This window comes from Paralichthys olivaceus, chromosome 20 (genome assembly GCF_024713975.1).
Source record: "Paralichthys olivaceus isolate ysfri-2021 chromosome 20, ASM2471397v2, whole genome shotgun sequence".
Lineage (NCBI taxonomy): Eukaryota > Metazoa > Chordata > Actinopteri > Pleuronectiformes > Paralichthyidae > Paralichthys > Paralichthys olivaceus.
This window is the reverse complement of record NC_091112.1, coordinates 5,480,568-5,495,201: the sequence shown is the minus strand read 5'-3', so window position 1 is coordinate 5,495,201 and position 14,634 is coordinate 5,480,568. Positions and strand designations below refer to the sequence as shown.

Here is a 14,634-nt window from a genome sequence, read left to right as displayed (position 1 = left end):
ATTTACAATGTGTCCGCAATGTGTTTAAAGGCCTGTAGCCAAGAACTCTGGTGCAAGAACTGGCTGCTCTTGAATAAGTTTTATTCTTTTGATATTAAAATGAATGCAGTAAATTTAAAGTTTGTCTTGTAAGTCCCCGGTTAGTATGCAGCAGTCTCTTGTGCCTGAAACGCGGGATCCAGATAATAAGTGTTTACTGCTTAGTTTGTGTTTCTTTACCTTTTAGCATTATAGTAACTAATAATGACTCCGTGCAACGTAAAAGGTTTCAAACATCATCGTAACTTTCCAGCGGCAACAGACATCGTTTTTTTTAGCCAGACATTTTGAAGTGGAGATCAAAACAGCTAAAAGGAGAAGTAATAGTTAATATTAAATTGTAGAATGATAAACATTAACCCTGCGGATGAGAGTGTGTTTGTGAAGAGGTGATTTAACAGATGACACTGATTTTGCCAGTGTAAATCTCTCTAATCTCAGACCGGGAGATAACAAAGTCGAGGGGCCGAGATATGGAGGGCTTATTATGGTTTAAGTGGTTCAGCAGTGTGATTCACCGCCGCTGGTGTGCAGCTCCAATAGTTCCCATCGTGTTCGAGCGCCATAGCTGAGATCAATAGTCATCAGAGCCCATCCCCACGCCGCCCTGCCATTAATAACCTCAGCTGAGTGGCTGGATGCTCTCGCCTTGACCAACTGTTATCCTCCACCTTGCAGACGATGTGACAGAACAGCAAGTCAACACAGCGGGGATGGATGGATGTGGAGACAGGGTGACAGACAGAGAGGGCGGTGATTTATTTTATCATTTAAGCATGCTAACGTGCTGTGCTACATTGAGAAGAACTAATATTCATGTTGACGTGCACAAAGCAAACTGCCCCACCGTCCTCGTAGCCACCAAACATAAATCGTCTCGTACTTCAGTGAGGTGCAGAAGCCCAAACCACCGTGGCACCGGAGTGGTGCGGGCTATTCTATGGATTTTCATCCGAGCATTGCTGCATTGCGGTCTGACTTTATACTGTAGTTATAGGTGTGTGTCATTGAGAGTGATGGCAGAGAAGAAACTTAAGGAGTCTCCTCACACCGGCCTCGTTAAGGAACTGTTCAATCCTCCTGTTCATCAAACACACACACACACACGTGTGCCATCTGCTTCAGGCACAGCTGTGTGTGTGTGTGTGTGTGTGTGTGTGATACACCATTTATTGCCAATTAGGGATGCTTTATATTGCACAAACCTGCTCCCTGACTTTGGACAGGGAAATATTAAAAGATTGGAAATTGGACAAAAATCATCTTTATCGCCATAGCAACCCCATTCACAGAAGCCAGGCTTGACATCCACGGCAGCGAGTGCAGAGATATGCCCCTGCTCAACCTGCCACATTAAATAGGTTAACTAATGGTTATGGTAGAAGAAAAAATCTTATCTTATTAAAATTTCTTGTTAAATCTAATTTAAATTCCTTCTGCAGCCCCTCGGAGAAATATAACATTTCAAATCGACATTCTACTTTGACAGGGAGATTTTGATATTGCTAATTATCTCCTTCTTCCCTTCATTTGCTTTCACGCGGCCCCTTACAGGTGAGTCGGCTGTATAAGTTAATGGGGAACGGGAGGCAAAGACAAAAAAAAAAAAAAGTCTGGACGAAAATTGGTATGCAGGGTTTAGATTCTCCAGGGAGAAGGTCACTTCAACAATCTGATAGGCCCTTTTAGACGATAGCAGGTTGAGAGGGAGAGAGCAGGGGGGAGGGGCTGACAGGAAGGTGAGAGGGAAAAAGGGATGACACGGGGAGGTAATGTGGTAATGTGTCAGGAAGTCTGGATGTGTCGCCTCACCCCGTCCAGAGTGTGACAGCCCCGAAGATGTGATAACCTTAAATCCACACGCACGGACCCACACAGTCACACCCGCATACGAACGTACATGAGCATCCATCCCAGGGCGTCCTCCTGGCCATGTGTGGCGACGGTGGGGGAGTTAATCACCCATGTCCATGGCCTTTAGCTGCTCTCATTAGCGGTGAGCGGTGGAGCCGTACCCGATCCATTAGCAACGCTGCCGGTAATGACACTTCACCACCACCGCCGGGCCCACGGCCAAGAAAGGCTCCGCAGCCCGGCACAACCCCTCCATTACTGCCTCCTACTGCATATTGCCGCCACGCTTTTTTAGCATTGGCAGAGAGACTGAGAGGCAGAGGAAAAAATAAGACAGAAAATAGGGGATTGTACTTCCTTTTTTTCCTCGGTCCGGAAAAGCAGCAGGAAGACGAAGAGAGGCGGGGACGCAGCCTGGTGGCTTTTATCTGGGATCACATCCGTTAGAGCCGTACTGCAGCATTATCAGTCCAAGCCTCTTTGTCTTTGTCTGTCTTGTTCGCACGCACGCACGCACACACACACACACACACACACACACCACACATGCACGTAGGTTCCCATCTCACCGCCCAACATGCACAGTTGGGCAGCTAAATAGTGATAAGTCATTTTTTATGCGCCGACATGTGTTAATTAAAAAAGAAGCACACTCGCACACTGGCAAATCAGGCTTGTTCACCACACGCACACACACACACACATGCACACACACACCCCGTGCACTCACAGCGAGTCCAAGAAAAAGCCTCACACAAAGTGCCGTGTCCTCATTCATATTGCATGTGAAAGCCCTGTGGCTGTCATGTAACCAAACCTGTGTCACATCTGTAAAATGGCCTTCATGGAGCGAGCGAGCACCCAGTTAAAAGCCAGAGCAGGCATGACTAAAGGAATATAGGCCACAGGCAACAGACCTCCTGCTTCCTCCTTTCTCCCTCTCTCTTTCTCTCTCCTTCTTTCCCTTCAGAGTTCTGTTGTTTTTTTTTTATCTTCTCCTCAGCCGTGGCCTGGTGTATTTGCCTGCCTGTGAAGTCTTGGTGGAACAGCAGGACTCCTCTTCCTCCATCTCCTCCATCTACCTCACATACTCTCCTCTACTCTGCTCCGTTGAGCATATTCTCTTAGCGCCCTCCAAAGGATGCTGAGGGCACAGCATGCTCTTCTTTTTGAAACTTGCAGGGAATCGCAATATCAGTGTCTGATACCTGTAAAGTGTTTCTTGGATACGCATTTGGTGTTTTCATGTTAGCAGCAGGAGTTTTATATGCAAGGCTTATGATGTGTGTGTGTGTTGTTTTTTTTTTTGTGTTTCAGTACATGACTGCTGCAGCTGCCGCGGCGCCTATGCAAGGGACCTACATTCCCCAGTACACTCCTGTGCCTCCAACAGCCGTCCCTGTCGAAGTAAGACGCACATGCACGCAGTGATTAACGATAATCAGAAATCTGTTGACATTTACCCAAAGGAGGACATCATTACAGCTGACAGCCCACTTACTTACAAAGACAAGCACTCACTCTACCGTTTCTAAACGCTGCTCAGCACAATAGACTGAAACAGTCATTAAAGAGACGGATGACATTTGAAGTGTGCTGTAAATTGCTCTTACACTACCAAAATAAAATGGCCCCCGGCACCAGCAGCAAATAACGAAAACTGCGAGCGAGGCCGGATGAGTCAGAAGTTTTACAGTATTCGAGAAAGACATTTGAAGTGTGGTGCAGAGTTTGTCACTTGTTTCGGCGGCTGTCTGAGCTCCTGGCAGGTTCGGGCAGTGCAGCCTGAGAAATGATGAACGTGGAAAGCAGGCAGGCGGGCGAGCCGGCGAGCAGAGCGGCCGCTGTCTGGTGGCTGACAGTGCAGTCGTATTCAGATGGACTATCAGTCGTGTATCAGATGACAGGAGCTGAAGTGAGACACAGTGCCCGAGGTGCTCTCTCTCTCTCTCCCTCTCTCTCTCTGCCCCCCCCCACCACAGCCGGTTGGAGCTGGTAGGTAGCTGGAACACACGCATCCGTCAGCCATGCAGCTCTGGTTCGCCCACCAGCCAGGCACAATGACAGTTTCCCCTGACAGAGCCATTAGTCGCTCCTCCCCCTCCACTCAGACTCCCCCCGCTCCACCACCTCCGCAGAAAGTTGCAGTCTTCCTTCGTGAAGGAGTCGGACAGAGGAGAGAGATGTAGTTGTAGTGTAGCCCACGGCGGCTCTTACCTACTTCATCCTCGCTGTCATGCTCTCAATGCCAGCGTCAGCAGCGGGGCGTACATCACTGGATCAGCCCGTGTCTGGAGGGCTGATGTATGGACAGGGCGGAGTATCCTTGAGAGCTTGTTAAAAGTGATTGAGATGACTCGATGATGGCGGCTATTGGTAATGCTCCACACATAAGAGGGCTGAGAGGCTGTTGTGATGAATGCAGCGCACAGAGCCATTCTTAAAGACGTCTCAACACGGAGAAGATAGGATCAACTTTTTTCAAAACTGGGGAAATTCACCCATTACGGCAGCAGAAAGTCAAAAAACGAGATAGACACGTGAAAGTATAAATTAAAATTAAAATAGCCAATAAAACAGAAAATTTAAAAATTAAATAAAAATACAGAGAAAATGTATAATAAACTGTAATAAACTCATTTCACTACAGACATAATATTATATAGAGAACTGTATGATGTATACTGGATTTGTGCATATGCATAAGGAGATACTGAAGTAAATAAATACATAAGAGTATACATAAATATATATTTAAGCAGGTATAATGTACAATATGAATCTCCATATTACATATATTTCCATATAAATCAAATTGAGAGTACACAATATGATTTGTATAATTTTCAATATCCTCTGGGAGTTATTGTTATTTTTGTTGAGACAGATATTGTTTCTAGTCTGTTTTCTTTAGTTGTGTTAAACAAAATCTGTGTGTGTGTGTGTGTGTGTGTGTGTGTGTGTGTGTGTGTGTGTGTGTGTGTGTGTATCCTCAGGGAGTGGTGACGGACGCCTCCCCCCAGACTGTGGCTCCCTCATCACAGGAGGTGGCAGGCCAGCAGCAACAGATCCAGGTGGACAGTGCTGCCGACCATGTTCCTGCTTACTCATACCAGTCCAAGTAAGTTCAACCTTTGAGACACGCCACGCTCTCGCTATTAATACTTTTAAATTGTAAGCACACGGAGGAGAGGATGACATGATATGACAAGTGTCACCCACTTTAAGAACCTCAGCATTTGGGGTATTTTTCCAATTACAAGTGACCTTTTCATTCTCTAAGTAAATCCAGTTTCCTGCCTGTGAATTATTTGCTGAACTCATATTATCACACATAATAAAAAGTTGTTTTTCAACTTTCAAAGGCAGCGAAAATCATGATGAACTGAATTTCTCTTGGACAAATGTTTTTGTTTAAGTATCTTAGCGCTTAATGCTGATCTCAAAATGAATGTTGCTGTTGTAAAATGACGTTAATGCGTCCTGGCAGCTGTCGTCATTTACTCATCATGCTGGCAGCTTTTCTGACCCACTGCACAACAGTTAAACATGTTTCGTTCTGCTTCACTTCTCTTCCTGCGCTGTCAGCTCTCTCACTCCCGTGTGTTTGTAATATTGTGCTTTGATTACAGCCACTCACCCTCTCTCTCTGTCTCTCTCTCCGTGTCTGTTTTCTCCTCTTTCATCAGATAGCAACGGCCTGAGCGAATGTTCCTGTGACAGCGTTGCCTTGAGACAGAAGGTGGCTGCACTGTGAATGTGAGGAAAAGAGAATAGAAAGAGATTGCTTCCAGATTGCCCAGGCACCAAAAAAGAGACAATTTTTTCATTTCCTACCTGGCCTACGAGAAAAAAAAAAAAAAGAATGAAAGAAAGAAAGAAAGAAAGAAAAAAAAAAAAACATGAGAAGGAGGCGAAGTGCTGAGCGAGGGGATGGAAAAAAAAAATTGCGGGGCACAGTGCAAAGAAGTGAAATTGTTTAGTCTGGGAACCTGCCTGAGGGGCTGGGCTGAAGCTTGAAAAGTTTCTCAAAGAAAATTCTCTACTACCAATAAAAAAAAAAGAAAAAAAAAAGGTTGAATGCGCAGGTAGGTGATGAAGTTTATTTTGTAATTGGAAAAGGGGAGTCAAGTTTGAGATACACACAGAGATTGTCTTCCTCAGATATTAAGCTACAGTTTCTTTTCACTCTTTTTTATGTTCTAGTGTTAAATTTTAGTTTTCTAGATATATTTGAAAACAAAGTGTTTTTTCTTTCTTGAATCTTCATGGCCTTAATTTGAAGGGCGCCAGAAACTTTTTACAGAGTTTAACTCTGACGTCTGGTTAGGGAAAAGATTTCAAAAAACAACAAAAAAAAAAAAAAGCAAACGGAATCAGTGTCTTGCACCATCTGGAGGGAACAAGACACTGGGCGATGTTGCTGTTAAGAGGAAAAAAAAGAATCTATCACATAAGCTGTACAGATTTAATAGAGAAGAGCTTTTTTCTTTTCTTCATTAGAAGAAAACTTTGATAATTATTATGTCAGAGGTAACTAAGTGTCAGAAGAAAAACAAAGTGTCTGTTTGGGGGATAAAGACTCGAGGGGGGAGATGAAGCTCTGAAGAGATTTTTCACACACGAGGAAAAAATGAAAACATAAGAAAACACGCTGCACTGTGGATGCAGTCTGTTGCAAAATGCTGAACTTGTTTTTATTATCATAATTATTATTTTACATGGCAAAAGTTGCTGTCGACGACATTAGTGCTTTTTATCTGCCACATTTTACCTTTTTTATGAGCTTTAAAGATGTTTTTAGCCCGCTTTGCTTGTCACACTGCGAAAAGAAAAAAAAAAAGAAGAAGAGGAAGAAAACTAAAAAAAAAAAACAATAAAAATGAAAAAACTACAAAAAAAAATTTCTGGCAGTGAAATGAAAACAGTAGATTCAGTAGGAGCTTAAACGGTTTAAACCAATCAGTGCAAAAGCAATAGAAGAAATTGTTGACAATTTCTGTAGTCTTTCCTAGTTGTGGATCAAATGCAGCCCATGGATGGCCATTTTTATACCAAAGATGAAGAGACACTCTGAACCAGAGTTTTTTTTGGTTTGTTTGTTTGTTTTTTCCTTTTCGTTTTCAGTTGGATTTTGTTGTTGTTGATGTTGATGTTGTTGCTGATGTTAATGTTGATATTGTTGTTGTTGTTGTTGCTGTTGTCGTTGGGTTTTTTTTTTTATTTGACCTTGATGGCCGGACCAGTCCTTACTATCCTTCTTCTTTACATCTTCTCACCGGGTTTAAGCTAATGTTCCACGGTTGTCCAAGCTACCGCCACACACACACACACACACACACACACACACACACATATACAGTATGTACACACGTGCACACACTTACAAACTCATACACACCCATCAGACAGTATTTAAATGTGTGATACAACCGTTGGCAGCCCTACCAAACATCCTTTCCTCTTCTCGTCTTTATATTTCTTTATGTCTCGTCACTTTTACGATGCTTTCACACACTGTGGGTGCATTCCGCTTCTCTCTCTCTATCCCACACACACACACACACACACACACACACACACACACACACACACACACACACACACACACACACACACTCCTTCTCTCAGATCCTGCAGGGAAAACCTTAGGAAACATTTTTTGTAGAATGTCGCTCGCTACACTCCACGTGGTCGTCAGTGCATCGCTTCCGGCTTTGTCCTCTCAGTGACGTCTGTCCTCAGTCTCTCTTTATCTCTTTGACTCAACCGTAACTAACTCAACATACTGAGCGTCAGTGTTGAACTGGGAATCTCCCTGCTGCTGTTTGACCTCATTTCAATCTCTGCAGTCATCACCAAACCCAGGTCGTGTTTTTCACTTATTTATCTGCTCAGATTTCCAGATGAGTGGTGTTTGCTGCATGTTTCGCTCCAGGTTAAATTGTTAATCACAAACACAGGCTTCAGCAACGATTGCATAAACTTTATGGCATCTACATGTTTATGGCATTAAAACAACTGCTTTAGAGGGAATTGTTGGAGGAGCAGCTGGTTTGTTAATCTTAACACTGGAAACAAGGAGAAACACCCAAATCTGATCAAGACATAGTTTGTTTAGTTCAAACCTAATTGTCAAACGACTCTATTTGGTGTTTGGATATTTCTTGGCCAGCGACGTCATCTTGTCGTCTTTGTGACGTTGATAGAAAACCAGCAGAGACTCCAGCAGGTTTCATCTAAAAACCAGGTTGCTTTGCCTTCGCTCTGTGACACTAACAAGGCTGCGAAGAAGTTTGTTTAAGGGTCGGCACACCTGTGGGAACTAAGGAGGCTCCTCACCAGCCATAACAACATGTTGATGGCAGCCCCCCCCCCCCTCACCTCTGAGTGTCAGTTACACCTCTGGTTGTCCCAATTTGTTGCACAAACAACCCCCGACCCATCTCATCTGGTCCTTCTATCCCGGAGCTGTGCGAGATTGTCGCCAGCTTCATCCGAGGATTGACCCTGAAGAAATTGCCTGTGGGACAGCAGCCATTTCTGGCACGATTACAGCAGCGTGTGTGTGTCAGGAACAGTGTGTGTCGGGCACTGCCCCGACTGTAGCCGCTCCGGCACTAAAAAGACCCAGTTTTCTCCCTGCCTCACTGGCACCATTAATGTGCCATGGCCAGGCCGGGCTCCTTTGCTCTTATTTTCCCTCGCTGTCATTCCCTTGCTCTCTCGCTCTCTCTCTCTGAGGTTTCTTCTCTTTATTGGATGGTGCAGAAGCAGAACCACAAACCAATTTCAGTCACTCTGGCAATGAGGCTTGACGGAGCCCAATTTGTCTCCCTGCGGGGCAATAGGATCCACTCTGGTGTCCCTCAAAAGACCCTTTTCTTCCAAACAGAGAAGGAGCTTTTTGTTTGGTGACGATTGTAATTGAGCTCTTGCCGTTAATGCGACTCCTTCAGATCTAAGTCCAGCGCTGAGTTGTTTGACAAGATGCACATCAGGCAAAGACGTGTGGCGACGCTTGTTCGTAACAATCAAATTGTACATCGAGTGCCTTTTTACCAAAGCTTCCAAATGATTCCAAATGATCAACGTGATGGTTTAAAAACAGCAAAGCACACAGGAGAGCTTGATTGAACGTGCTAACAAGATGCTACACAACATCGAAGCTGCTCCATGGTGCTAAAGAGGAAGCTGCGTCGGGCTTGTATCTGCCGATCATTTAGGCCACATCTCCACATGACCACACACAAAACAAACAGGGACATGGTTTCTTTTCCTCAGCAACACTCAAACTACCTGCTGCACATTCACGTCTTCCACCTGCCGGCGGAGGTCAAAAGCCAAACGGTCTCTCAGTGATCGTTCAGCCATTTATTGTCCAATCAAATCAACACCTGCCCTTTTCATTTAATCTGATCTGGTGCTCAACATCTGCTTTCACTCGCCTCCAGGCTATGATTTGCTCTTATCTCCCGATGAATACGTCTCTGCCACATTACAGTGTTTAGCAGCCAGCAGCTGACAAATGTCGGGGTGTAGAACTCCCTGGACGTGCCCACACTGCTCATCTGCTCATCGATGCATGAACTCATTGTTTGGTAATCATCGTTAAGTGTCCTGATTTAACGACAGAGCTGCTACACGATAACTTAACCAGTTTTAAGCTAGTGTGTGTATTTGTTTGTGTGCGTGTTAACAGTTCAACTTTCAACGAGGTTTATGAATATGGCGATAATAACCCAAGTTCTCCAGACTTTACGGCTGCTGTTTTATAGAGTGCAGAAGACATTTTTGGCACTTAATAGGAGTCGTAATGCAGGGGTTGCACATTGGAGAGCAGAGCATCCCACAAATGGCCTGAGATTCAGCCGTAATGGCATCACGGGAAATAGGATTACAAATAGTCATGAGATTATAGAAAAAACGCACAACAAAGACTATCAGCTCTAAGTGCTTCTCTAAGTGTTTGCTTTGGGTGCACGGTACTAATATTTCACGGAGATCTGAGAGATAACCAGACTGAACAAACAAAAATGGCTTCTTCTTAATAGCACAATGGCATCCTGCTCCTGTGCAGATTACCAATACCTTTGTGCAAGTGCACAAGAGGCATGCCTGCAATTTTAAGGAGGCTTTAGCAGAAACGCAGCGCTCCCAGTCAGCCCGTGTGTCAGCACAAACCAGAAGCCAGCTGAGCCAAGAGAGAAAGAGTGTGCATGTGTGTGTGTGTGCGTGTGTGTGGTGGAGGCATAACTCATGTTGTGAGGACTTCAATTTTTACACAGTCAAATTGTTGAGACTAAAGGCCACACTCCGTAACGTAAATCATTCATTTTTAAGGTGAAGACATGTTTTAAGGGTTATGGTTAAGGTTGGTCAAGTAGAGCGAAGTAAGTCTGCAGGAAATGAGAGTCTGTGTGTACATGTGCATGTGCATGGGAGAGAAAGGGAGGGGGTGGGATCATTAGCTGTTGTTGGTCATATCCTGGAGTTTATCCGTCTTCCTGCAGCCGTACGTCCCTGCTGCAGAATTCCAGGAGGTGACGAGCTTGACCTCTCACTAATTAGCAACACACTCTTCCTGTCTTGCACCCTGAGAGAATCTTTTCTACCCCGTCACTCATCGTTTTCCACCTTCTCCATATGTGTTTTGTGCTTAACACACTTTAGTGTGTTTCACTCAGCATCCTTTTCCCCTTCAAGACAAACCCTCAAAGTGAAAGACTTGATCATCTGACTGGACCAGAGATCCAGGGTCTCTGTTCACCTAATTTGCAAAAGACAAGCCATAATTTCTCAAGTTCATTTCACACGTTTCGATAAATGACTCAAACACAGAAACACTGAGCATAGGAGAAGATTTATCCACACATCACCTCTTAAACATGGCGCTCACACAAGCTACAGAAGCCGTGGTCACAGTGTTTGCACATAACCTTTGTGAAACAGCGTCCTGGATTAAAGGTCAAATTGCCGTCGTCTCACTCCGCAGGGACGTCGTTCATATTGCGGAGTAAACATGAGCCACGCTGGTGCTCTGGATGATCCTATTTTCTGCCCAGAAAGTAAAGTTTATGCAATCATGTCATTAGAATTTAAAATGTAGTTAAAAGCGTCGTTTTGTGGTCAAATATTTATCTGGAAATCTTGATGCAGAGAGAACGAAGCCTCCTGTAGATTTCATTCCTTCTCTCCGGATACCTCTCACACACTCTACGAGGTAAATCAGATTTTCTGTGAGCTCACCTCCACTCAGATACCTGATAAATACAGATCTTGAGATTTAACCTTCATCCCTGTTTTCCCCGGTGTCAGTCTTTCGAGGCGAGGTGCTTACTTAACTGCCTTTTTAAAAGAAAAGAAAAAAACGTTTTCTCCTCGCATCACTTACTGTTTCTGAACAGTCACTGCCTCCATCTTTACATCTGACGTGACCCAGTGAGGCGTGTATGTGGCGCGGCCTGCCCTGCGTCGCACGGGTCCGCTCATTAGATGCATTACACGTCATACTCGGTGGTTGCGAGGCTCTTTGCAGATTGATCCTTGAATGGAGCCGTCTGACATTGATTCTCGTGCGTTAGGAAAACAGTAGTTCAGAGTTACTCTTGCAGCTTGTCTCTCACAGTGAAGGAGAACCGTGGCTCAATAACTCATCACACACACACTCTTCACACACATAATGCAATGGGAAAATTGCTCAAAGTACCCCCCCACCACAAGAGCGAGGCCCTGTGCTTTTTAATTGATGCTTCGGTCCACCTTTGATGAGAGCTATCGATTGGCCACACAGCCCCAGGAGTGCAGCCGGCCAACGTGGAGTTCATACAGCTCCCTGAGAAAATCACAACTATCCGACGAGGAAATGGCCGACCAAATTGTTTAGAGCCAGCCAGCGCAGAGAGTGTGTTAGGCATGGGACTCATTTACTGGACAAATAGAGGAACTATTTATTAGGACAGCAGAGCGGTTTTAATTTGTTTGGTTTTTTTGTTAGATTTCTCTCTTTCGTTGTTTCTGTTCCCTTGTTTTTTCCACTTTCTCTTTGTGTCGGCGCCGAGGAGGACGTGGTCATGCCTCGCACACGCTGCTCAGTGTGTGTGATCTTTGAGAAACTATCTGTACATCTGTGGATGTTAAGATTCGACTTGGGTTTTATGAGTTGTTTTTTTCTCTCTCTCTCTCTCTGATGAAGCTTTCAATAAAAAAAATTGTGGAAAAAAGCATCAAGAAGTGCTGTTATCTTTCAATCTGCATGGCTAATGATTGTGTTTCATCACAGCTAGATGTTTGCCTGTCCTCGGGCCATTATTATGGAAACATATATTATGCACTGAGCATCCTCTGCAGAACACACACACACACACACATTCACCATCTTCCATAGCCTATTATCTATATGACTAAATTGCAGTGGGAAGCAGGAGGAAGCCCTATTATTATCTTGCAGCCTGATGGCACCTGCTGCACGTTGACCTTGGGCCCTCACATCCTCTCATAATTACAGCCTTTCACAAATGGAGCTAATACCTCTCAAAGGGATTTTCCTCCGCCGCGGCTCACACACACTTGATTGGGCGTAAAGTGGTCATAATCAAAGATGGAGGAGCCCGCTGGAGGAAGGAGAGGATCGATGACAATCAATCTGCCTCTTCACTCTCATTTAGGCCCAATCCATTGCAGTCCTTGTCACCTCCTAGGGACGCCTGTGCTGTCAATACGCCACGGCTGCACTGTAGCCAAGTCACCGCTGCCTGGGACGTCTCAGCGAGGCAACAAAGCCCCCACTCTAAGACAAAGGACATCTTAATAGAGAACAATTGACTGCTTGGATTGGACTGTGTGCGTGTGTGTGTGTGTTCATGTGTGTGTGTGCACATGATTTGGCCTCCAGGAGTTACAGCTCCATCTTTGCATCTGCTGATCTGTGAATATATGGAAGCACCTCGCGCTCAGAAGAGATAACTGTCGACGTGATGCATTTGCAGCAGCTTAAAACATTTTACCGCTCTGAGAGACGTCTCCGCGGTGCCGTGGTTTCCTCCATGACACACTGTACGCCTGTTAAATCTGTGGAAATAAATGCAGTGGGATCCTCTATTGAGTGAAATGCCACAGATTCAATCTCACTCCCTCGAAGCCAAAGCAGCCTCCTTATCTGGACTTATAGAGATGTAGCAGCTGAGCACCACAAGGGTGCAGCAAACCAACACAGATGTTATCTGCTGTGTGTGTGTGTGTGTGTGTGTGTGTGTGTGTGTGTGTGTGTGTGTGTGTGTGTGTGTGTGTGTGTGTGTGTGTGTGTGTGTGTGTGTGTGTGTATGTGTGTGTGGGGAGAGGTTTCCACTCCACTGAAACACACACAACCACCACTGGATACAGATCAAGGACAACTCTGCTGAGGGAAACTCGACACGACAACACAACCAGCCTTTCCATCGAGCGTTTTTCCATCTGCTGTGTATTTACGAGGATTAAGAGGGAGAGGCCTAAGTGTGCATTAAAAAGTATCTGTCGTACTCGCTGTACAAATAGCCTGATTGATGTGGATTTTTTTAATGCATGCTCTTTGAGGAGTTGCTGCATTTAGCGTCGATAAGGAAACTGAAGGAGAATCCAGGGTAAATTTGGCACAAACCAATAAATCCTGTTTAAAGATGCAGAGTTTTCTTTCAGTGGTTTGTGTTTCACGGCACAATAAAAGTACAATTACAGCTGGAATTCATTTCGCTACATGTCTTCATTGTAGCGTCATTAGCGGGAGCTCTGTAAAATGGCAGAAAACAAGCTCCAGTAATTAGCTGTAATCGTGATTTTGGTTCTGGACTGAGATCTACGGTGACGACTGAGCGTTTGCATTGATCGGAGCTGGGACCTCCACGTCCACCCTGAGCTTGCAGGTGCAGTCCGTCATTTCACATCCAATCAACATTCTGTGATCGTCAGCAACCACAAACACACCTGGTGCTCCCTCATTAGCCCATGCTCCACTAAGAGACTCATAATTAACCAAAGGGGAGATGTGCACTGCTGAGCTACAGTCGAAAGAAATGCCCAGGAGGGCTTCGCTGTGTTTTGAGTGGGGAATTCATTATTCGCTTAATCTAGAAATATGTGGATGCAACATTAGGCCAGTAAACCTCATTGCGAAAAGCTAAATCTCATTAGTGGGAAATGCATGATTCACATTTTACTCATATGTAGGTCTGTTAGATTCAGGAAGCAGTATTTCATAACAAACGTCTGTTTAAATGTTTTCAGCTGATTTATCATTAAAGATACGACTTCAGGATATGAATTCGACATGTGGGACTGCAGTGATGTCACTGGAGGCTACAAACTGAAACGGGTCACTCAGATTCAACTGAAACAAATCTCCAGCTTTGGCAAACTGGATAAAGTTTTCAGACTGATTTCCATGTTCAGGTTTTACCCACTGCACTTGCCACAGTTCTATGGATTCACGATTTCACCAGGGTTAAGGTTGACTATCACGATTATCTGGCTCAACTGGTGACAACCTGACTTCTGGCACATTTGTACTTTTTGTGTTGCAACCGTAAAAACTATGAAAGTAGTAAAAAAACTCAGCTTTAATTGATTTGTTGACTGTTTTCTCTCATCCTCACAACTTCTCTTTGCCAAGTTTCCAGCAAAAACTGACATTAAATTGAACAAAGCTCTTCTTAACCCACTGTGAAGTTAGCACCAAATAAAACAGCTGCATAATTAGCTGCTTAA

General features: G+C 44.5%; 1 protein-coding gene across 2 annotated transcripts in view; it reads left to right on the top strand.

Moving 5' to 3' along the window:
* rbms3 (RNA binding motif, single stranded interacting protein) overlaps window positions 1-5,967 on the top strand; it is a 239,469-nt gene extending 233,502 nt beyond the window's left edge. For both annotated transcript variants that reach the window (XM_069516825.1, XM_069516826.1), the window contains 3 exons: window positions 3,211-3,300; window positions 4,890-5,014; window positions 5,583-5,967. In XM_069516825.1, coding sequence (XP_069372926.1) covers window positions 3,211-3,300; window positions 4,890-5,014; window positions 5,583-5,586 — 219 coding nt within the window. In that variant the 3' untranslated portion in view covers window positions 5,587-5,967. The remainder of the gene's footprint in view (window positions 1-3,210; window positions 3,301-4,889; window positions 5,015-5,582) is intronic.
* Window positions 5,968-14,634: the final 8,667 nt, after the last annotated feature.